General features: G+C 45.4%; 2 protein-coding genes across 4 annotated transcripts in view; one reads left to right on the forward strand and one right to left on the reverse strand.

The window, feature by feature from the left end:
* Positions 1–1,974: 1,974 nt before the first annotated feature.
* On the reverse strand, positions 1,975–5,484 carry POLR2L (RNA polymerase II, I and III subunit L). 3 transcript variants are annotated; one of them, XM_039553307.1, is made up of 3 exons: positions 5,393–5,484; positions 5,072–5,179; positions 1,975–2,441 (listed from the first exon to the last, which is right to left on the reverse strand). In XM_039553307.1, exons 2-3 carry the CDS (start codon positions 5,164–5,166, stop codon positions 2,333–2,335), a joined length of 204 nt encoding a protein of 67 aa, XP_039409241.1. In that variant the 5' UTR covers positions 5,167–5,179; positions 5,393–5,484; the 3' UTR covers positions 1,975–2,332. The 3 variants fall into 3 exon arrangements, with proteins under 3 accessions (XP_039409241.1, XP_039409240.1, XP_039409242.1); XM_039553306.1 differs by having other exon boundaries at positions 5,386–5,471; XM_039553308.1 differs by lacking the exon at positions 5,393–5,484 and adding an exon at positions 5,271–5,295.
* Positions 5,485–5,663: 179 nt separating this feature from the next.
* Positions 5,664–21,695, forward strand: part of TSPAN4 (tetraspanin 4) — a 428,081-nt gene continuing 412,049 nt past the window's right edge. The window contains exon 1 of the mRNA XM_039553304.1: positions 5,664–5,792. The gene's annotated coding sequence lies outside the window, so the exon portion shown is untranslated. The remainder of the gene's footprint in view (positions 5,793–21,695) is intronic.

Genomic DNA, 21,695 nt, shown 5'->3' on the forward strand with positions numbered 1-21,695 from the left:
TGATGCACACACGGTGTCAAGGGCTGCATGAGCTAATATTAATGCCGGCTGTGACTTAGTCTTGCTACTCAGGTGTTTTTGCAGCTCCTTGGGTAACAGCTCTTTGATGGAGTGATACCAGACTGCTACTGGCTCCCACTGCACCCTGTTTTTGAGAATAGCAACGAGAGCAACCAAGGTGGGTTTTTCTTTTTCCTTCGCATTTTTGAATGAGGCCTGCTGTGGTTTTTGCAAATTGCATTTCCATTATTAAGTATCTAACAGCCATAACATTTCATATCAGACAACTTGGCACCCACTTTGAAAAGAAACATGTTATTCGAAAGCAGAAAACGAGATTAGAAATTTGCTTTTGCAGATAGAAAGCAAGTCCTGTCAGCTCATCTAATCCAGTTCCTTGGCAGTGATGCAGGCCAGCTTTCTTCACGGCATTCCTGCACGGCTGCCTCTGCCAGACGTTCCTGTCTGGGCTGCTGCGCTCCCAGCGCGGCTCACGGAGCGAGCGCGGGGCCTGCCGATGGATCTGTGAACAGGCTGGCACACAGGGCTGTGTCACACCCCACTCTGACAGGGAAAAGCATCCTACACGAGTTCACTTGGGAAAGCTCATCCTCTGGTTCAGTGTCACTTTTACAAAATAGCCTGAAAGAGAAGTGAAGGGCTTTTTTTGGTTTGTTTTTCTAAAGTGCATTCAGCTTGCTAATACAGCAGGCATGCAGAATGCAAGCTACCCAACCAGCTATGAAAGAAATGGTAGAATTAACTGCTTAATTCTCTTTGCATTAGGGTAAAGCATAGGTTTTAAGAGGAAGAATTCTTCAGTGAAGAATTGCTGAATATGAGGAACATCTACTACTGCCTTGTAAATTGAAAAGCAAGTTCCTAGTGTAAAGATTGGTGGGGTGATAGCCAAAGCCAAGCAGCAGTCCTGCCTCTTGTTTAGTGAGACAATCTAGTTTTAAGCTTTGTGGTTGAAGTTTGACCCAGTAAGCACATTAAATAATTACTATTTCTGTAAACTCAGGGTTTGTTCAAACCAGATTCTTCGTACTACAGAAAAGAATCCACAGAGATATTTCTTACCCTGCAGCTCATACACTAGTTTAACTGCACCAAGGAGCAACAGACTGTATCCTGAGGAATTACCAGCTTTTCCAGCCCATTCTCTACTGAGCTGCTGTAATGATCAACTAATGCATTTGCACAGAATCCTAAACCCACACAGGTGTAGGAATGGGCCTCCTTCACTTTCAGGTAAGATGAGTGTGTCTGCCTGTGCACATACCATGCACAACAATGCATTTTCTGGATGGCAGAGAACAGAGTGAAAATGTGACCCAACTTACAAGCTGATTGTGCAAGGGGAAGGTGAGAGCCCTGGGCAGGGTCGGTGCCTGTCTGGGTGTAGGTGACCTTCCCCAGCCCTGCAGCTCCAGCTGCCCTCTCTGTTTCAGCCTCTCTCTGCTGGGCCGGGCAGCACCGCAGCACACGTGCAGTGCAACGTGAAGTCACTGAATGATGAACGGTGGAAAGCGTCTGTAGCAGCCACAGAGGGGTGCAGGTGCTTGGCAGCATCTGCACTTTGATCCTGTTCACACCAGCACGCCTCAATTCTCACATCCAGTGCTCTCCGCGGAGACACTCAGACATGTTTTGCTTAAATGAAGGCACTGCACCATCTGAATCACTGTTTTTATGATACAGCAGCCCCAGTGTTTGGTAAGGATTGGGGTAGAGACCACAAGTTGACTTTAACTGCAGTGGAAAGTGTTCTCTACGGGCTGCAGCTGCTTTCTGGAGTAATGCCTCACAAACGTACCCACTTCCATGTCACTGGAACCACAATTCAGTCCTGTGTTTCTAACCCTTGCCTGCCTCGTGCAGGACACTGAACTGGGTACTCAGCAGTACCCCTAACCTCAGGGTTAAGCAGCAAGATCCGAGCATACACTTAACTTTATCCAGAAACTGTAGGAAGGCTACAAGGGAAAAGCTTCCTTTATTTCAACATTTTAATGAAATGTAATAGTTTTTCTACATGAACAAACATTTGTTTTTACTGGCAGAAGCATCTAGAAGTTCACAACTCCAAACACAGATTTAAGAAGAAGCATCCAAACTTGTAATCTCTAAATCTTGGTTAAGTGGACTTCACCATTCCTTTGTTTCCTTGAAAGAGGTTAGTGGCTTGGGGCTGTATTTTATCCAGAAGATAAACATCTCTTGATGGTTGCACTACAGTTGGCTTCCATCCTTTACTGCCTGAAGTCCAGTTTCAAGTTTAAATTAGAGATACGTTCCACATGGCTTGCAGCACAGTGCTTTTTCCATCTCATTTCTCCAGGGGTGCATAATTCAAAAGCTTCTCGATCAGATCCACATGGGCGAGGAGCATTCTGCGGCAGCAGTATCTCTTCAAGCCAAGGGCATCCAGGGCATCTCTATTAACGAACAACAATTAAAAAACGTAACGGATGAAGTGAATCACTTGTAGGCGTTTCCTAAGCAACACAATGATTACTTTGAGCTCAGTCATAGAGGAAAAGTTGTTTGCAGTTCAAAGACAGAAACTCAGCATGTGCTGTTAATGCCCTTTTCCACTTAGTGCTGTTGACAGGGTGTTTGCCCGTTCTTGGGCTGGCCAGAGCACAGGACGTGCTGCTGCAAAGGGTCCCCGCCTGCCACAGCTTTCAGAGGGCACTGTTTTAACATGTTTCTGTAAACTGAGGATGATTCTTGCCTATTTCACAAGATAAATTTAAGATCTGAGCCACGCTAAAAAGGTGAGATATACAGAAACTAAAATAACTGAGAACGCAACCTCCCCCACACAGGGATGCTAATTCTGAGGACGGCTAAAATCCTTCCCAGTTCCCATCAGAGAAGGCACTCAGTTATACAACCTGCCCCCGCCCCCCCCCCCCCCCCCCAACACAAGTAAGTACGTGCAGACTGGTCAGAAATCAGCGTTTTACAGTCTTTTCACTGAATTCCTTCCAAGTGACTGCTCCAGATTCTTATGTTTGGGTAGAGGGATGTTGAGTCATCCTAGCCTGAACCAGTGCATGTCTTCCATGGCTATGGCTATCAGACCTCTTAAAGATAATGATACTACCAAGATCTTTAACTCCAACCTATTAGCCATGAAGCCAGTCTGATACTCCTTCAGAATGTGACATTCATGAGACATGACTGATCTCAGGTCTTTAGATTGATATAATGCAGTGCAACAATAAAGCGTTCACTTAAAACAAACTTAATTTCCTAGACCTTGTAATTCTCTTGCAGGAAGAAGCCAGTGGATACTTTTCTAAAATACAAAGGACTGAAAGGAAGCTTCTGTCTAAGCTGGACCATGGTAAAAGGTCGTTTGGCTTCAAGCAGTACAGTCTAACTGCAGGAACCAACTTTCAGCAGCTTCTCTGATGTCACTCAGTCCTTGCAACTGTTGATAGTCCAGCAGGGCTGCTCATTCTAGGACAGCACCTGCAAAACTTGTTTTAGAGAAGTGTAACAACACTGTGGGGTTTTTTAAAGAACGTTTATAAATAACATCACATGATGCCTAAATTTTCCAAAACACTTGAGAACAAAAGCATCTGATGTCTGTTGATAGGTAAATTTTAAGAGCTATCTGGAGAGTTCTGAACTCTCAAATGCAGTTATCAGAGATGCAAAATACTAACGTTAATCACCATTTCCAGTCATACTATATACTTTAAGACAACTTTAGTTGTATTTGCCTTTTCCTCCAGCTTCCAAGGACTTGTGGAAAAAGAGCACTTTTAAGGGACAAACAGAAGGGTGCGGGTGTCTTTTTAACTGGTAATTCTTTAGACAAGTTTTTCCATTTTGTCCATCCATTTCTTAAGCCACCATTAACAGTGATTCCAGTACTGCAGTGTAAGAGTTTAGCTGTTTGATATCCGTAAACTCGACTTCTTACGATACCATATTTGCATTAGTTTGAACAAGAACCCCAGAATCAAGCCAGTAACCACAACAATTGTTTTCAAGTGAGCATTTGTCAATGACAACACAAAACTCCTATACAAAAGCAGAGGAATAATGACAATGGGGAAAATATTAAAATTTAATGCCTAGAATATAAGTCAGAAGCACTATCAAAACAGTCCTGGTGAACTGTAGTATGAGTGAAAAATAATTAGCAACCCATTGTATTGTAATGCTTTTAACTCCATATATGAAAGAAATGGACTTAGCTGTAAGAACTATTAGGATCCCCAACCACTTGAATGCAAACCAAATTATTTTCTTTCTACTTAACCGTTTCAACATCGCTTACATTTCTAACTTCTTTTTCACTCCTTTGAACTGCAAACAGCCATGAATTTTTTTTATTTCATACTTAAATTGATGAAAATGTAAGCATTTCTCAGGTTTCCTTCTCAAAACTTTTGAGGTAGTGTCACCATAGTTAGACTCTCCTCGGACTATTAAAAGAAACTCTGGCCATGCAAAGGATGCACAGACTTCTTAACACAGAATTGTTAGGACTATCAGTGGGGTATCTAAAACAGTTAAAACTTCTCCTTTCTCCAGCAAACCAGTATTTACAAATAAGGTTAGCGATCCTGGGTTAAAATGCTTTAAGAAAAACCGCTAAACACTTCTTACACTTGTAACTTTTTTTCCTTCTCTCCCTTTAAAAAACTCATCGTGTTGGTGTCAAAGTTGGGCGTACAGAAGGGGAAGGGAAGAAACCAGCAGTAGAGAGTTACATATTCGGGGAATGTTTTGGGTACAAGGGCTGTGACTTGGCAACTTCCATACTGCTGCCCTGAAAGATTCAGTGGGGAAACAAGTACTTTGTGGCCTATTACAATTTCTAACCTTTGGTTAAATAGCCTCAGGATGTACCTGTGGTTTTAGCCCCTCTACGGCTCTTTCGTGACGCCACGACCCTGCACTTGTGCCTCTGGCCCTACCTTAGCAGGGAGGTTGGACGACATGAACTCCAGAGCTCCCTTCCAACCCCAACAGGTCTGGGATCTTATGCACTGTGTAATCTCACCTAAGGCGAGTCGAAGAACACAGAAATAAAACCCACCCTTCCGTGTACTCCGCCTGCAGAAGGCCAAGGTAGGCTTCCCACTTGTTCCCCACTATTTTGCCGCACGTGAAGCACCTGACCGGGATGATCATTTCTGCGCTGTGGCTGCAACGACACAAACACCGCGTCAAACCCATGCGAAGCGACCGGGCACCACGCTCAGCCACAGCGCGCTCAGGGCTGCGCTGCCCCGCACCAGCCTGGCGGCGGCTGTGGGACACAGAAGCCGAGTCCTGAAGGCTCCTTGGAGGCGAGCGGTCGGTCCCGGTCCCGGTCCCGATCCCGGTCCCGCCCTCAGCCCCCTCTCCCACCCGGCACCTCCGCGGCCCCGCGAGCGGCTCCCACTGTGCGGCTCCTCCGCTAACGATGGCCGCCGGCCGCTACCACCGTGCCGGGCCGGGGGAAACCACGCCGCCGCCGCCGGCGCGACACGCAGGGGGCGGGTTGAACGGCTCGAGTCTCCCCTGTGGTACTTGATGGTAGCGGCTCGGGGTACGGCGTCCTCGGTGGCCCAAGAGAGCGCGCGCGTGCGGGGGGGGCGGGCTCGCGGCAGCGTTGGGCGCGCGGCGCGGTGAGTGGCAGCCGGGCGCCCCGAGCGCTGAGCGGCGGCACCGCGACCGCCCCCGCGCCGCCTCCTCCCGCCGCGCCCGGGCGGGCACTTGTTGCATTGCGAGAGGGCTTCGGCAGCGGGCGGACTTCTCATCCTGTCCTGGCTGAGGTACCGCAGCGGGAAGCGCAACTGGTGGCTGCGGCGCGGCACCCGCCCGCCCGGTCCGGCGGAGGGTGAAGGGTGGGCATCCTGGCGGGCCAGGCTGAGGGGACGAGCCGGGGCGCCCCGCGGCAGCCCCGCGCTCCGCTGCGCCGCGGGCAGGGGCGCCGGCGCGGTGTGTCCTTCGCTCCCCCGGGGCAGGGAACGGAGGGCGGTGGGACCCGCCGCTGTCGCCTTGTCGTGACCCTGTCAGCGCAGCATCGCGGCGTCGCCCGGGGCTGTTTGCCCGCGGGTCGGGGGCTCCCTCGGGCGGGAGGCGGCGGCACAGCCCGGCACACAGTCCGCTCCCGCTCTCGGCGCTGCGGGGCTGTGCCGCGGCTCTGCACAGCCCGGACCGGCGATGTCTCTCCGGTGGCACTCGCCGCTCGAGTCTCGGCCAAGTTGCGGTGGCTGCGGATTTGCCGAGAGTTTCCAAACTCCCGGGCCAGATGGGACGCGGCGCCGTCCGGTTAACTCGCGGTGCTGCTCCGCCCTGCTGTGACCTGCGCGTGGCTGAGTTCCCGGCGGTGTGCGCTGCCCCGGGTACCGCCTGCTGTCGCGGCTGTGCCCGCACCGAGAGGAGCCTTTCGGCGGTGTCCGGCGGCTGGGGCCGCTCCCGCGGCTCGGGGGGCAGTCAGCGGCTGGCTGCGGGCAGCGCGGCCGGTCCTGCGGGGCGCCCGCGCCGGGGAGGTCTGGTGGCAGAGGATAATGCATCTTGAAACTGCTTTACTCGTATTTCGTTAATCTAAGGATTGGGGAAGCATTAGGCACGGGCTGTGTGTGCTTAGCAGAGGGAAGCGTGCTGTGATGGGTACAAACTTTGGGGACAGGTACCGCTGTTCTGGAGACTTTGGGATGAAGCGTTACTCAGTCAGTCCTTATTGCTCTCTCGTTTCAGCGTTAGCGTTATGCTAATTGTCCTTGGGAGAGCAGAAATTCTCCCAAAGTGTTGTTACTTTCCTGCTAAAGTATCTGTGAGTTGATACAGTGCACAGCGCAGAGCCATTACTGTCAGGCATATAAATAATTGTGTCTTAATGCACAGCTTATGTTAATACGTCTTTCGTGACTATTTTTTGAACGACTGGATTATTGACCCTCTGCACAGAAATGCCAGACCTAACATGAACCGTTAAAGAGCAAATAGTTTTCTTTTAATAAATAAGGGCTTGAGGTTGAAAGCATTTTTACAATTCTATTGCTAGTGAAAAGACAGTAATTTTTGCAGTCTCAAGGATAATTATGCACAGTTGTGAATGGAGCGAATTGAGTTGGCATGGAGGGTAGATGAACCTCCTGCGATCTCTAGATTATGATTATTACTGTTATTGTAAGCCAGTGGGAGCCAAACTGTGTCTTTCCTTTTTATGCTTTGATTTCTTTCTCTTTTTTGGGGGCTGGAGGGGGTGGGGAGTTGAGAATTTGAAGATTGTGCTTTGATGCATTTTCAGCACCAGGGCTCCAAAGTAATTTTCTTACTGAACTGTGTGGTAAAAGGCATTTGTGTTTGGAGATGGAAATTTGCAATTGAGAGTGAGAAAGAGGGGCTGGAGCTTGGCTTCATAGCCAAGCCACGTCATTAGATATAGGTTAGCATTTTATAGCTGCCTTGTAGAAATATGCTAGCTTATTTCTTAAAAACAAAACTGAACTTTAACTTTTGGATCTAGTTCACATATCTGACTTTGCTTAGCATCTCTTTTCAAAGAAAAACATACTCTGCTTGTTCGCACACCATTACCTTAACTTTTTCATGTCTTTTCTAGGTAACCTGCTTTGGCTGGGTGATGGACTTAAACTAATAGGTCTTTCATGGCTATAGCTGCTTTGATCCTAGAAATTGTAAAGATTTTTATGATCTATGACCTAGAGAGACTGCTACATACCGAAAACATTCTCTGCTTAACTTGATATATTCTCTGCTTAATCTGACCATTTGCCAAACTGCAGAAGTCTGTTTAGATGAGCTGTGGGGGAATGTGCACACATGTGACTACTTGGGAATTAGTCAGTGTTTTATGGGCTGTAGCTCACACTGATTAGGGGGACTGCAGCTTGAGCCATTTGTGGTATTGCCAGCTTTCCACTCTTGTTCAGGTGAGCTGGTACTGATGACACTCAGCTGTTAGTGTTTAGTGAAATTTGGTCTCTTCAACCATCCTTTTGAAGAGGGTGGAAAGAGTTCAAGAATTGGGTCTTTTTAAGTATCTGTTGAAGAAGAATTGCAAGAATTGAAGTCCTGTCTCCTAGAACTAATCCTAGACGTGTAGCTCTTTCTCACAGTAAGTTCTTACCACATTTCTGATCTCCTGCCACCTTCAGCAAGCAGCAGTCCCAAAAATGCTGATTCCTTGGGCCTTCAGGTCAGCCTGCTGGTCAGAAAACCCATTGGAGCCCTCATCAGCATTAAGCAGAAGAGACTGCCCTAGAACTAATCGAGTTGAAGAAAGCTTGAAAACTGTGGGCTGCTTTCTTCATGTGCAGCTGGAGCATCTTCTGTCACGTGTGGATTTGTTGTGAGGCATTGCAGATAATACACCTGCCTTCTTCCTGTGATCTGAACAACTTCTGAAAGCTGGCAGTGTTCAGTCCCACTGTCACTGTTGGGATGAGGCTTCTTCTTGGCATTTTTTGGTGGATTTAGCCCTATAAAAAGCAGCTAGGCGTGACTGCTCCATGGCATTGTTAGTGATGTGTATGGAAATCCTTGGTGGGTGACTAAGGAGTAGACCCTGCTTCCTGTTCTCCCATCCACAAAATGCAAGAGAAAATATTGCTGCTTGTTTAAAAAACAAACAGAAATGAAGTCAGTTAAGTGACCTGACTGACTGAACTATTCCTAAAATACTTCTGTAGCTACAGTGGCCATATGACCTCCTGCAGCTCATGCTGGCAGATTGTGTCTTTTGTGACCTTGTCTTTGTAATTAGGGCTGGAGGAAAGACTCATGAGATCTCTGCACTTGCACTGGTAGCGTGAGAAACTGGTAGCTGAGAGGTTTTTTTTACTTTGTGGGTTGCAGTAGGTCAGCTTTAGGTGTGCACCCTCACGAGTCTGGAAAATTTTGACCTTTCATCGCTTTTCACCTCCTGCCATTGTTCCCCTTCTTCTGACTTTGCTTATTCTGTGTATGTGTAGATAATGACCAGAAGTGGAGGCACAGGTGTTTCAAGATCTGACTTGCCAGTTGTATTCAAGGGTAGTGAATTGTTATTTAAATTGAGAACTTTCTAGGAGAACTTTCAGTGAAGGATTGTTTTAGTACTATTGATCATGATGCAGACTTTTATAAAGCTGTGGGTAGCCCTGTTGGCCCTGCTTGGAGTTAAAAGCTCTCTGCCTTGTTGCTGCCCGTAGTCACTTAGAGAAAGAATACTAACAATTTTCTCTCCATCTCCGCCTAACACTCAGATCCTGTGCATGATTGCCAGAGTGCCATACTCAGTGTTTTACTCCTCAGATCCCAACAAGGCCAGAGAAGGAAGAATTCTAACAGGAAGAGACTCACATGAATTATGAAATGAGTGGTTAAATAGGACATTAGTCAGGGACTGAAATGTGACATGGAAAGTTTAATGTATATAGATAATTTACATAGTAGTAGAGAGTCAGAGCAAGAGGGAAAGATACAAAGACAAACATGCACGATGAAGCTTGGCTGTTATTTTTTCAGGCACATTTTCCACTCCCAAGTTTGCTAAATCTTGCAGATTTACTCTTGGGCTTTCTCTAGTCCTGGTTAACTACTCAGAAGTGTGTCACTCATCGTGTTCCACAGAAGGTGAAGGAAAGTGGCTCCCTCTGGAGCTAGCTAGTGTGTCTTTGGAAGTCCTCCTTTCCCTTCTAAAGCATGAAGGTTTAAGGAGCAAAGAGTGAGACGGAATATAGATTTGTTTTCTCCTTGATTTTTTTTTTTTTTTTTGGTTTTGTTTTAGTGAGTGACTTTCTTCCCCCAGCCCCACAATGCAATTGGATGTAGTGATGTGATTGTGGGGAGGTGGAGAAGGCCTCCTGTCAAGGAGAGGCAGGGATGATGGAAGCAGGAAAGACTTGTCTGCTGTGTAGAGCTCTGTATTGTTAGTTGCCCCACACACTGTTTAAGAGCTGCTCAGGCCCCTGGATTTAGCGAAACAAATACTGAAGCTGCTAAGCAAGGAGAAATGAGGAGAAATCTCTCTAAGCTCGGGATGTGACTGCAGCTCTACTGTAATACCACACAAGCCTGATGCTGCTGATTTCATTAAAAGCAACATTTGGGGCCTCAAAGCAGGTTTTAATACTTGCTATATGTTTTTTTTTTAAATATGCTGACCTTATCTAGTAAGCCTGTAATATTTGTTGCAATGAAGAACAGCTGCTGCATAAATACATATATAATATCAGTTGCCAATTCTGTAAGCTGTGCTGAGACTGTGACTTGTTTGAAGTGGGGTTGCTATTAAAAGGCAGGTGGCAAGATGTTTATTTTGCACCTTGTTAATTGCTTGTTTTTCCTGCTGTAATTGGCTTCCTAGTGGGGGCAGAATGCACTTGGTTTTGCACACAAAGCTTCATTAGTGACAACTGGTGGAAAGGATTCAGAGGGTGGGATTTAGATGAAATATATATACATGTAGAGTAACAGATGTCCCTGCTAAATAGGGTATGTGAGGAAGTCCCATAGATGCATCCAAAAATGCAAATGTTTTGCCATAAAACTATTTAAGATGTTCCAGTGTTAGGTATAAAGATCACTGCCTCTTACTTGAGAAGGGGGCAGAGCTGTTGTTACTTACGTTATTTTTGTGGGGCAGAGATTTTGTTCTGCTTCACTGGACAGGAGTTAGGATGCTGGGATGGTGTTCTGTGCTCGGGACTCTGACTGCATCCAGGTATTCATAAAGATATCTTTGATGCTCTCTGTGGCATATTTAGGGGTTGCTCCTGCCAGCAAACTGGGAGGAGATGGTGAGCACTGGTGGTCTTCTGTAACTTTCTAAGATTTATGGAGCCGTCCCTGCCTCTTATGAATGTTAGAGCTGTTCCACTGGGCCCTTGGAGGGAGAGCATTGCTATGGAGAAGCATAGCTGGACCATCCACGATCCCAGCTGTGCTTACAAGTGAGAGCTGAGGTGATGTTCCGGCTAGGGATGGATGCTCCACAAAGGCAGTTCTTCTTTCAGTAATGAATTTTTTTTAATGTGGTGTAAGAGAGTGGTCTGAGAGTCATCAGGATGGTCATCTGACGTCATTGTGCCTGAGGCCATGAATAGATTTTTGTGCTGTTCAGTTTAATATGCTCTTGTTCCTGTAGAGGTTGCTGTAAGTGAAAGGTGGGTGTACTTGAGTGTGTGTATGTATGTACATGTATATAAAATTAATAATGAAAGGGTGATATGGCTCTTCATGGAAATGAAGCCCTCCTGCCCCCTCCTTTAAAAAAAAAAAAAAAAAAGGCACTGTGATGGGATTGAAAAATATACCTATTCCCTATTTTTCTGCTTCCTCATACATTATGCCAGTATTTAACTAGTGTAAGACTGGATTTACCTGTCATGTTTCTTCTCAGTAAGGTGACTTCAAGGCAAAAGTATTGCAAGTCTTGGATTGACATATTTTATAAGAAAAAGTCTTTATTACATGAATATATCACAGCCTAATTGACTGTTTCATGTTGAATGGGGAGAGTAATATCCTGAGGCAGCATTTTAATCAGAAAGATCACAAGGCTGCCCATCAGCTCTGCTCTTCCATGTATGTGTCCTCAGATGACAAAATAATCCCCTTTCTTGGGATAATGCTTCTAATTTCTGCAGAATCTTTTTTTCCCCAGAGTGAAGAACTGACTGTGTAGTTGAGGTGAGGCCAGGACTTGTCAATTGTTAATGCTTGAAGGGAGGAGCCTCAAGGTGGTGGTGTTCCATGGTGAGAGGACTGTGTATTCTCACGGAGCTCATGGATGTGCTTTTGTCTCTGATATGCCTCCTGCCTTTGGCTAGGAGCCCTTTTCTCTGGGTGTATACACAGGTTTATACATCAGGGTTTATCTCTAAAGAGACTGTAGGAAGCCATGCCTCTTGTAGTACTTTACCATGGCATAATACGAGCTTCTGAACTCCAGTGAAAAGGAATGGGGGGGAGATGTTCTAACTTCTTTTTAAGTCTTGTCTCTGAGGTTCTCATAAGTGGTGATGGATGTATTTGGAGCACAGGATTAAAGAGCAGGCTCTGCTGAAGGCTGTGCTTTGGGCCTTTGGAGGATGCTTATGTCTGTATTAAAACTTGATGCTTGGACTTTTTTTTCCATTTGTCTTCTGGCCAGTCTTGCACCTTGCAAGCCTTCATGGGTGTGGGAATAGAAAGTGGTTGTTATAGGCAGGAGCAAAGATCCATCTTGCTGAGTACCTTATCTCTTGACAGCGGCCAGCAGTGGCTGCTTAAGGCAGCAGGTAAACTTAAAGCAAGTGTGGAGAAGTAATGAAGTGGGATGCTTGCATTTTGTGTTTCATGTAAGTCTGTGTCTGTAATCTAGTTCCAGAAGTGGGCAAGTAGGGAAGAAAATGTATTTTTTCTGATTGAAACAACTTCTTCAGGTTGGGCATGTCAGCATGTTGTGTCCAGATTAAGGTGTGCTAGATGAATGCTGGAGGTCTTAAACCATTTTCAAAGCTGCCTCTGCTATGCACTGTATTCTGGTGAAAGACAACTATTTCTGGAAAAGTCCCTGTTGGTGTGCAGAGCCTGAGACCTCCCAGGGTACAGGCCTTCCAGCATGGATGTGGGGAAGATGATGGAGTTGCTGCATTGGGTATGATGTTATCACTCAGCAGAGTGGGCTGCTGTGCACCTATCACAATGACATCCACAGGGAATCCTCCATTGCTTTGTTTATTGAGCTGCTGTTTTTAAAATTAAAAACAGCCAAATGTTTCATAAAATATTAAAAGGTGCTGCTTTAGTGCCTCTCATCAGATTAAGTATGTCACTTTCTATGTCCTTAGGGTGATGAAGCCCATCAGCTTGGTCGTTCTGTCACCTTAAGCATGCATTAAGGTGACATGCTTCATCTCACAAGGGGTGCTGAAGCTATCGCACTGCAGAACTGGGAACCGTAGGGGTCCTGCACTTCAGCTGTGGATTCTCAAATGAAATTTTGCAGAAGTAATACAGTTTGCTTTGTACGAGTGAATTCCTTTTTGTTAGGGAAATGCTTTTTTGAGCAAAAATATTGAGGTGATACAGTGGTAGACACATGCACAGTGACTGCGCTGCAGGAAAGAAAGAAATTGCGGCATGTTTTATATGAAAGACCAAATACTGTGGCGTTTGAATGGGTAAAGGAGAGAGGCCTGTACATTCCTCAAACACTTTTTATGAATATGGATTTTGAAGTTGTTTTGCTTGCAGGTGAATTTCTTTTTTATTCAAGAGCCAGTTCTAACATTTTAATCATAACAGTGTGGCGCTGGTGTAGCAGAGCATTGGGAAGCTGGGGGGTGTGGTAGCCCCTGGTCTGAGTGAGGGTCTCCAGCTTGCTGCAGAGAAGCCCTGAGGGCTGCACAGTGGTGGAACACAGCGTGGTGGAGCTGGGACCGAGCTGTGGGGGGCTTGCTTTCACTGAGTTTTCCATCATCTCTCACCTCTACCCAGCAGTTCATCGCTCTCTGGCATTTGTATAGTGTTTGGGAATGCTGCACCATACCAGGTTAAATAGTCTAGAAGGTCTAATAAATTCAGGATACAAGACCAATTTGACTTCTGATTTTCCTGGATTGGGGTTGTGTTGCCTCTTTAAGCTCAGTCAGTCATGGCACATGTGGTGTGGTTACTCTGGTGTTCCCGCTGTGCACAGCAAAGTCACACCCGTGTGCACATCAGGGAGCACTTACTCAGGAGTCTGCTCTGAAGGGCAGCGGCTCCTTTGTCTGATCTGATACTGCTGCTGCTGCTTCGCTTGGTCGTGGTGTGAGGGAATAATAAAGTACAGCCTTCAATCATACGACCTGATCAGAGGGGGTTGTCTGTGGTGATTGATAAGTCCTGCTGGAACAATAGGCTGCTTGAGCTGTGCCCAGGGACTGCTGGGTTTGGTTGGGGTTTTGCATTAATTTTTGGCCTAAGTAAAAAGAGCTGTGAGATCAAGGTTGCAGTTTTGTTTGCAGCTTGCCTTCAAACCTAAAAATCCTGCCTGATCTAAAAGGATACTTTACTGTATATCTCTGCTCTCCCAAAAACTATCTGGAGAGCACTTTGGCCCTCTCCTTTAGGATATGCTGAGTATTTTAGGCACTCCCAGATTATTTTGTTTCCTTAAGTTTGCTCTCTTCAAAATGGGCATAAACAAAGAAATCTTTTCATATTTCACCCGTGTATCCACCTGACCTGATGAGTGACATGCTGAGAGCATGGACTTGGGTTCTTTACCCTGAGATGTCCCCCCAGTCATGGCTTTTTCCTAAAAGCCCCTGTATGATCTTGTCAAGCTGCTTTGCTTCTTTTCTTGATTTATCACATTTGCCATTCTCAGTAGAGAAGCTAAAAAGCTTAATATTAAGAAAATGCCTGTATCCTGTGAAAGATAGCTTTTTCTGTTGGTACTGAGAAGCCTTGGAAGATGGATGTGTGTATAAATTCTGTTTAGCTCTGTAATAACTGAGTTGTGCAGCCGTTTATCTGCAATATGGGTGAACTTAGCCATGGGCAGTGTTACACAAAGGATGCCACCTGTCTTCAGTGGGGCCACAGGTGTGTTTGGGTCTATTTGCGTTTCTGCAAAGGAGAGGTGTTTTTCTGCTTCTCTGTTGAGTAACATCCACAGTGTGAGGGGTCAGTTTAAAGCAGAAGTGATTGATCTTCTTAAAACACTTGCTGAACAAATACGTTTTTCCTTCTGTTCTGCAAAACAAAATGGTATGTGGGTGAAAGAATGGCTTTCACCCCAGCACATGTGCAGCCACTTTATGGATCAAAGAACAGTCTTTGGAGCACAGAAGAGCTATTGCTGTGTAGAGAAGTGCCAGCATGGTGCCCTATTTTCAGCATTCTTAACTTCAGTCGTGGTGGTAGTGGGCTGGAGCTGTGCTGCAGCGGCTTTGCTTGTACTGCTGCTGTTGTTTGTGCATTCTGCCTTTGTCACGGAATCAGGACATCTGGAGGAAAGGGATTCTGGGATGACTAGGACTTCTTTGTCACACACAAGAGAATTTCGTACTTGGAGAATGGATAATAGAATGCCTTTATAGCAGAAAGCGAGAACTGCCCAGAACATCCTGATCCCCTGCTAGAGGTGAGGACACAGAGAGTTACACTCAGAAGTAGAAGAGGAGCTTTCTTCATCTAGCTGCAGTGTTAGGCTTTCTGAAATTTGTCTGTGATCTCTTACTGTTCTATTGAGGTTTTGTGTTTCTTTGCTTTCTCTGTCAGTAAATGACCATTTCATTTTGGCAGTGCCCTACTGTTCAAATTATAGTTGGGGCCAGTTTATTGTGGATCTGTTTAGCATCAGTTTTATTGCTTGCCTGCATTCCTGCTCTGCTGTGGGATTGTCATTGCAGTGCCTTTTGGGTATCCTCTTTTTGCTGTCACTGGCCTGACTCCTAGGGCTTGAAAAGCTGTTTGAGGATTCCTCTGGGAGCCTAAGGGCCTTATTGGAAGGAAGTCAAATTCTCCTAAGTTTCCGAGAAAGCTGTCATAAGCCTTGTGGCTGCTGGGTTATCGCCAAGGCCTTAATTCATGGGACACACGATAAGCCATTGCTGGACAATATTGGTTTCAGGTTCTTTTGTATTGTATTATGAAAGGAGAACCAGTTCTGGGCCATTGTTTTAGCCAGTGTAAGAACACACAAGATTTTCTGTAAGAAAGTATTTACAGTTTATTAAGCCTTGTCTTCTGGCTTTTTTCTTTCCCTTGCTAGAGTTCTTTCTCTGTGCACCCAGTTCACCTTTGCAGGTTTCAGTCCTAGCCAGGAATCATCCAAAGTCAGACTTGACTGCTTTTGCACCTTGTGGCTTTTGGCAATGGAAGCCTCACTGACCATACATGGGAGTCATTCTGAAGGGGAGTGCTGCTGTGGGTGAGCCAGCTGTCCTTTACTGCTGTCCAAGGTGTTTGTTACAGTGAGAAAAATGGCTTTGATGACCCCTCCTGATGGTATTTCCTTATAGGTATGTAGCTTGTTCTTTTGGCAGGCTTTTGATTAAGTTAGAGTTGCTCTGGCCCTTCATATTCGCTCCACATTTTCAAGGCATTTGGTACTTAGTTGTCCCCTTATCTGCCTCTGCAGTGAAAGGGGTGGAAGTCAGAGCTAGCTTATTTGCCTCATAGAGTTTCCTTTTGCTGCTGACTCATGGCTGTGTCCTGCTCATGGTGGACAGTATTTGGTACAACCAAATTTTGAATAGCTAATGATGAAGTTTTAATTTCACATGGGCAAGCAGTACTCCACCCAAAGAGCTTTCATTCTGTCCTGGTGGAGTTTTCTGGTTTTAGTTTAGTCCCACTGCCCTACACTCTACCCATGGGGTAAGAAATGGGTGGATTAAAAAGTTATCCGGAAGAGTATTGAAATGTCATGAATGTGCCTTCAAAGTAATTTCAAATACTTAAATTCAAAATGAAATGTGTCAGTGTGTTGAAACTGTTTGATACATCTTTCTGTTTGGGACTGAGCTGGCATGGAATCCAAACCAAGCCATGAAAGATCCCTGGAGGGAAAAGTGCAATGCAAATTGGAGGTAGAAAAGTCAGTCTGAGCTTTGGTTTGGCTTTACTCTTTGTAGTCTCTGAATGTGTGCCAGCTATGGATGAACAGCAGTAGGACAAATATTTAGGTGCTGCTGTACAGCCTATGGAAGTTTTATTCACTGGCACACTTTACCAGATCTGAAAAATTGTGTTTCTCTCAGAACCCACACCACTTAATTTCAGCACAGTGTTCTGCCAGCCCTGAAACGTGTCTATATTTGCTTCTAGAGAGCTTGCTCAGATGCAGGGCTTGGTTCCATCTATTTCTCTGTTTTCTTGGCTTGCCTTCTGCAGATAAGATAATAGTAATAATAAAAAGCCCCAGAAAAATGCTCTCCAAAGTGCTGCTATTGCAGCTGATACTCTGATGGTTTTAGCAGTCATTTAAGTTGTTTGGAGTTTTCTTTCCTTTTTTTTTTTTTTTTAATTTTTATTTGGAGCTTCTTGTTTTGATTTGCCATATGTGAGGATTTACATATGATGGTGCTGCCGTAGAGCTAAGCATTTGGTGAGCTGCATGGATGTTGTGGCAAACAGGACCTGTTTCTGAGCCACAGTTTGGAAGAGCTGGTGTGCAAGGGACTCACTGAAAGCTGTAAGTATTGTGGAGAAAAAAGGTTTTTTGAAATCAAATATGCCAAGCTTGCCTGAGTGTTGAGTCTTAAGGGTCAGAGTGGACACAACAAATTTGAGGGACTGGGAAACGAAGAAGTTAGTGAGGTTGCAAAAAGCCAGGCAGGTGTTTTGTACTGTGAATGCAAGTGCATGCCTCTGTGCAGGTGATGAGAGCAGAGTGTGCCTGTTGGTATTTCTAGATTTACTGTGGAACAGTTTGAATTGCCACAGATGCACAGAAAGCTGTTGCTCACTAGTTTGGCCTTGATTTGTCAGCAAGGATTGATGAATTGGGATGAATCTGTTAGGCTCTATGCAGCACCCAGCCTAAAACTTGTCCAAGTGGTGTGGACTGGACAGGGTGTAACAAGGAGAAAATGATGTCAACAGGGTGGGAAAATCCTCCTGTGACTTTATAGGGCAGACTGCTGTGGAAGTCTAAGAGAATGGGGAGATGATAGCCATGAAGGGGGTCAAAACAGGCTTTTACTTTGATGTAGCAGCACACAGATGATGAGTATGGAAGGTTGAAAATTCTGGCTGTAGATGCCTTGGTTCATCTTCTGAAGGCAAAGGTCTCTGTTGAACGGTTTCCTTTTCAGACAGGGTGTGTGCAATGACTGTGTGAGATGTATGAATGTGTTATGACTGTATGAGGTACATGTGCAAAGTTGCCTTTCACAGTGTCCTGCTGCTGCAGGGTGGATCCAACTGGCTCTCCTTCTCTGCTCATGCCAATGAAAATAAATTGCCCCATCGTAAGTTGTGAGGAAAGCAGTGTTCTGTCATCCTGTGTATAAGGCCACCAGCCAGTAGTGTCAGAAACAAAGCCAGCCTTTCCTGTGGTGTTGGACGCTGCTTCTAGGCAGGTCAGAGAGCCAGCTGGGCAGGGAGGTAGCAAAGCTGTCACTTCTGCAGTCTTCTTATTCATGGCTGCTGAAAGGAACTCTTCTCTGAACAGTGGGCAGTGTGTGCTTTTCCTGACCCTTTCCTCTCCCTCCATCCCCTGATTATGTAAGACAGCCCTGTGGCTCCTGCCAGAGAAGGTGCTGTTGACTTTTGCAGTTCATGGAAGAGAAGAGGCGTTGCACATACGATATTTTGATCCAGACACTTTTCATGCCCCTCCCATTTAATTTCATTTCTGTTTTCTCTCTTTAAAAACTTCACAGAGAAAACGACGATACTTTAATGACACAGGAGGAGGAAGGGAAAAGAAGGAGCCTTCTCTCTTAATTTTATTGTTGCTTATGTATGTCACTGATGAAGTCGAGTGTGTGAGCGGCAGTGTCTCTCTGCACAGTGGTGTGGAACAAGTGCCTCAAATCTGAGTTATAGGGGGATAGCTGAGAGCGGGGTCATGGGCAGGGCTGAAGAGAGGCAAATACTGAAAGCTGGAGCTGGGAGCAACTGAGAGAAGGGGGCTACAGCTGGCCTAGTTCTGTCCACTGCCTGTTTGGTCTTATTTTATTTTTGCCAATTCAATAGCAGAGGGCAGGAGCAGATACTGAGGGTGATTTAAGGGGGCTAGCTGCCTTCTGCTTGCAAGAGGACCTCAAGCCTTCCAAGCTTGTTTGTGCTCTCATTTCATGCTAGTCATGCTGTTCTCAGTGATCAGCCTTGCCTGCCCCTGTTTTCTCAGGTTTATACAGCTGCTCTATCTCGAGTTTTCCTGCATTGCTGGAGATGTTTCCCTCACTTCTTCTGTGTGTTTAGGGCCAGGAATGTTGGAACATAAAATCTCCCTTTGCTGTTTTCTTTGTCATCGGTATGCCATGATCAGCTTGTGTTCTGAGAACACCTATGGTTATCAGTAATATTCACGAGTAGGTCAAAGCTCTGCTAAAACAGGGCTTATTTTATGAGATGTGTGGTGCGAGGCAGAAAGTGAGGTGCCAGCAATTCAGTGTAAGGAGCTATGGCTCGAGTCCAGGTTGTGCTGCCATGTTGCATCTGTTTGGCTGGTCCGTGTCCTGTTTGATGCCTTTGTTGTTTCCCCTGAGCATCTGAGTTGATTGAGCACGAGTGAGTCACTGCAGTGTTTCTGGGTTACTAGTGCTGTTGCATTTCTGAGCTTTCTGCCAGGGAATGAAACTGTTCTGAAGTCTCTTATGTAGAATGATCACAGTAAGATCACCCACTCGTGCACTTGACCTGTTACTTTTTCCTTGGTATGATGTTGCTATTTCCAAAAAGCACTGTTTTCTTAGAAAAATTACAATCCAATTATTTAAAAAAAAATAAGTTGTCTTTGCTGGAAATTGGCATTTGGGTGAAGGTTGCATTTATTTCTGTGCATGTGGTATGGGTTGTCAGCAAAGTTTATTGTGCTGTTTTCCAGAAGGAGCCACAAAGCAGCTTAAAACATGGATTTCTGTGTTTCTCTGGAGAGTGCATTTACTTTTATCCAAATTGAGCATTGCTACTCAGATTTAACAATAGTGCAGGCAAAGTAAGGGAGCATAATATTAATCCTATCTAGTTGACCCTGTGTAGTTCAGCTGTTCCTAATACACACCACTGAATTGATGGGTCTAAAATAAAAGGTGCAGAGATGCTAATGTATAGATGATGACTTCCATCCCTCTCCATTTACATTAGAGGAAGCTGACTGTGGTGATCTGCCTAACTTGGGTATTTCATGAGTGCCTAAAACTGGATGGAATCGAATGTAGTGTTGGAGAGCAGTGCATGGGAGGCCCATTGTGCATGTCACCATCTGCAGCTCTGCTGCTACTTGGGTTAAAGAAAACTCTGCTTATACTTCTGTAGAGCTACTAAAAGCTGGTTTTGAGTCAGATCTGTTTCTCTTATCTTTTTTCTAGTACAGTGTTTTTGTAGTCCTATGCTGCTAGTGATGTGAAGAAGGATGCCTTTTGTTTTGCATGTATATCTTGACTAGTTGTTGTTGGGCCATTAAATCTCCTTTAAGTCAGGAAGCATAGCTGCTGCTGGAAATGTTAGCAGCTCAACAAGCAGCATTTAGCTGACACTTGACCTTCAGTGTGGCATGGCACTTGCCTCTATCTCAGACTGCAGGTAATGATTACCGAAACTCAGCCAGAGACCTCAAATAAGGCAGAGTCTTGACCACAGAGACTTTCTTAAGAAAGGCCAGAGGATGTCGGTAACATCTACAGCTTAAAGACAATGTATAGTGTGAAACCTTGCTAATTCCTTCTTTCCCTGCACTTTCTTGCTGTTTGTCACTTGTTCAGAATCAGGTCTTCCTCCTAGACTTTCTTATCTATTCCCACACCCAGTCTGAGAACTGGAGATGAGCAGAGAAGCATCGCGTCAGCCCAAGGTTGTACAAAATAAACCAACTGAGGAGATGCTTTCCTTAACCCTCCCACTCACTACATGTGCTTGTGATGTACCAGTCAACCACTGGGTGTCTCTGGGCCACACACAGCTCCAGGCAACATCTAGTCCCTAGAAAGCTGGCACTGGTTCCTCTTGTTTTGGTTTGTGGCTGCAGTTTTGTTCTTGTTTTGAAGGGCATCGTGTTCCTTTCTAGGCTGCCCACTCAGAATGTGGCTTCCCCACTCCTGATCATGGAGTGGGGTGCACTCTGTGGTAAGGCAGCATTCTGGATTGGCAGTAATTGCTGTTCAAAGGACAGCAAATTCTCCAGCCTGATTTTGTTCTGTTGCTGTTTCTGAACACCATACCTCTTATTGCACTGGGCTGTGTGGAGGTCTAGAGGAGGAGAATGTTGCACAGCTGCTTTGCTACCTTTCCCTTCTTCCCTTAGTTGTGACAAGCTTACTCTTGCATGCACACCCAAGTAGATAATTAATCTGTCTCTCAACAGGGCTCTGCTCGCTATAGTATTTTCTTCAGTTCCATGGAAAAAGTTAGTTTTTCATGATGATGCTGAATGGGTGAAAGGCAGCCTATTCTTTACTTCAAAAATGCAGTGATAGAAGGTAAAGCTTTCATTAAACATGCCTGGCTGAATTTATATGCTTAAGTATCTGAACTGTAGCTAATATATTTTGAAAGACAAGGAAAGAAACACAGCTTTTTAATAGCCAGCATTTTGTGTTTGAATGGTTAATCAGTAGTACAGAAAAATAATTTAATTAATTCTTTCATAGACTTAGTCCAGAAAAAAAATCCAAAATATTAATGCCTGTTGCAGTAGGATAGTTCTCCTTTCCATCTTACAGCCATTTAGGGTTGATGTCTCTGTGGTTTTCGGGTGATGGTATCCATGTTGCAGCTTTTTTTGGTGGTGAAACAGCTGACCTGTACCAGGAGCTCTTTCCTGCTGTCTTGGTTTTGAGTTGGTACCTGGTTATGCTGAGTGGTGCTTTGTCATTAAATAGATAAACTCACCAGCAGTGGGATGATGCATTGTTTGGTTCCAGCACTTCCCTATGTGCCCTTTGCATAGAGGGTAGGGTAGGATTTTGCTGGTCTCAGGCTGGGATTCGAGCCTACCCGAGGTGGGTATTGGTAAGTTTTGGGGGCGCTTTGCTGTGGAATGTCTGGTAGAACAAGCGCTGGAGCTGGGACTAACTGAT

The sequence above is a fragment of the Corvus cornix genome, chromosome 5, assembly GCF_000738735.6.
Source record: "Corvus cornix cornix isolate S_Up_H32 chromosome 5, ASM73873v5, whole genome shotgun sequence".
In the NCBI taxonomy this organism is placed as follows: domain Eukaryota; kingdom Metazoa; phylum Chordata; class Aves; order Passeriformes; family Corvidae; genus Corvus; species Corvus cornix.

Bases quoted from the DNA above. Each gene is read 5' to 3' on its own strand.
- POLR2L (XM_039553307.1), bottom strand. From the start codon at position 5,166: ATGATCATCCCGGTCAGGTGCTTCACGTGCGGCAAAATAGTGGGGAAC. The intron at 2,442-5,071 runs GTGGGTTTTATT...GTTCGTTAATAG, and splicing joins CAGGCGGAGTACACGGAAGG to AGATGCCCTGGATGCCCTTG.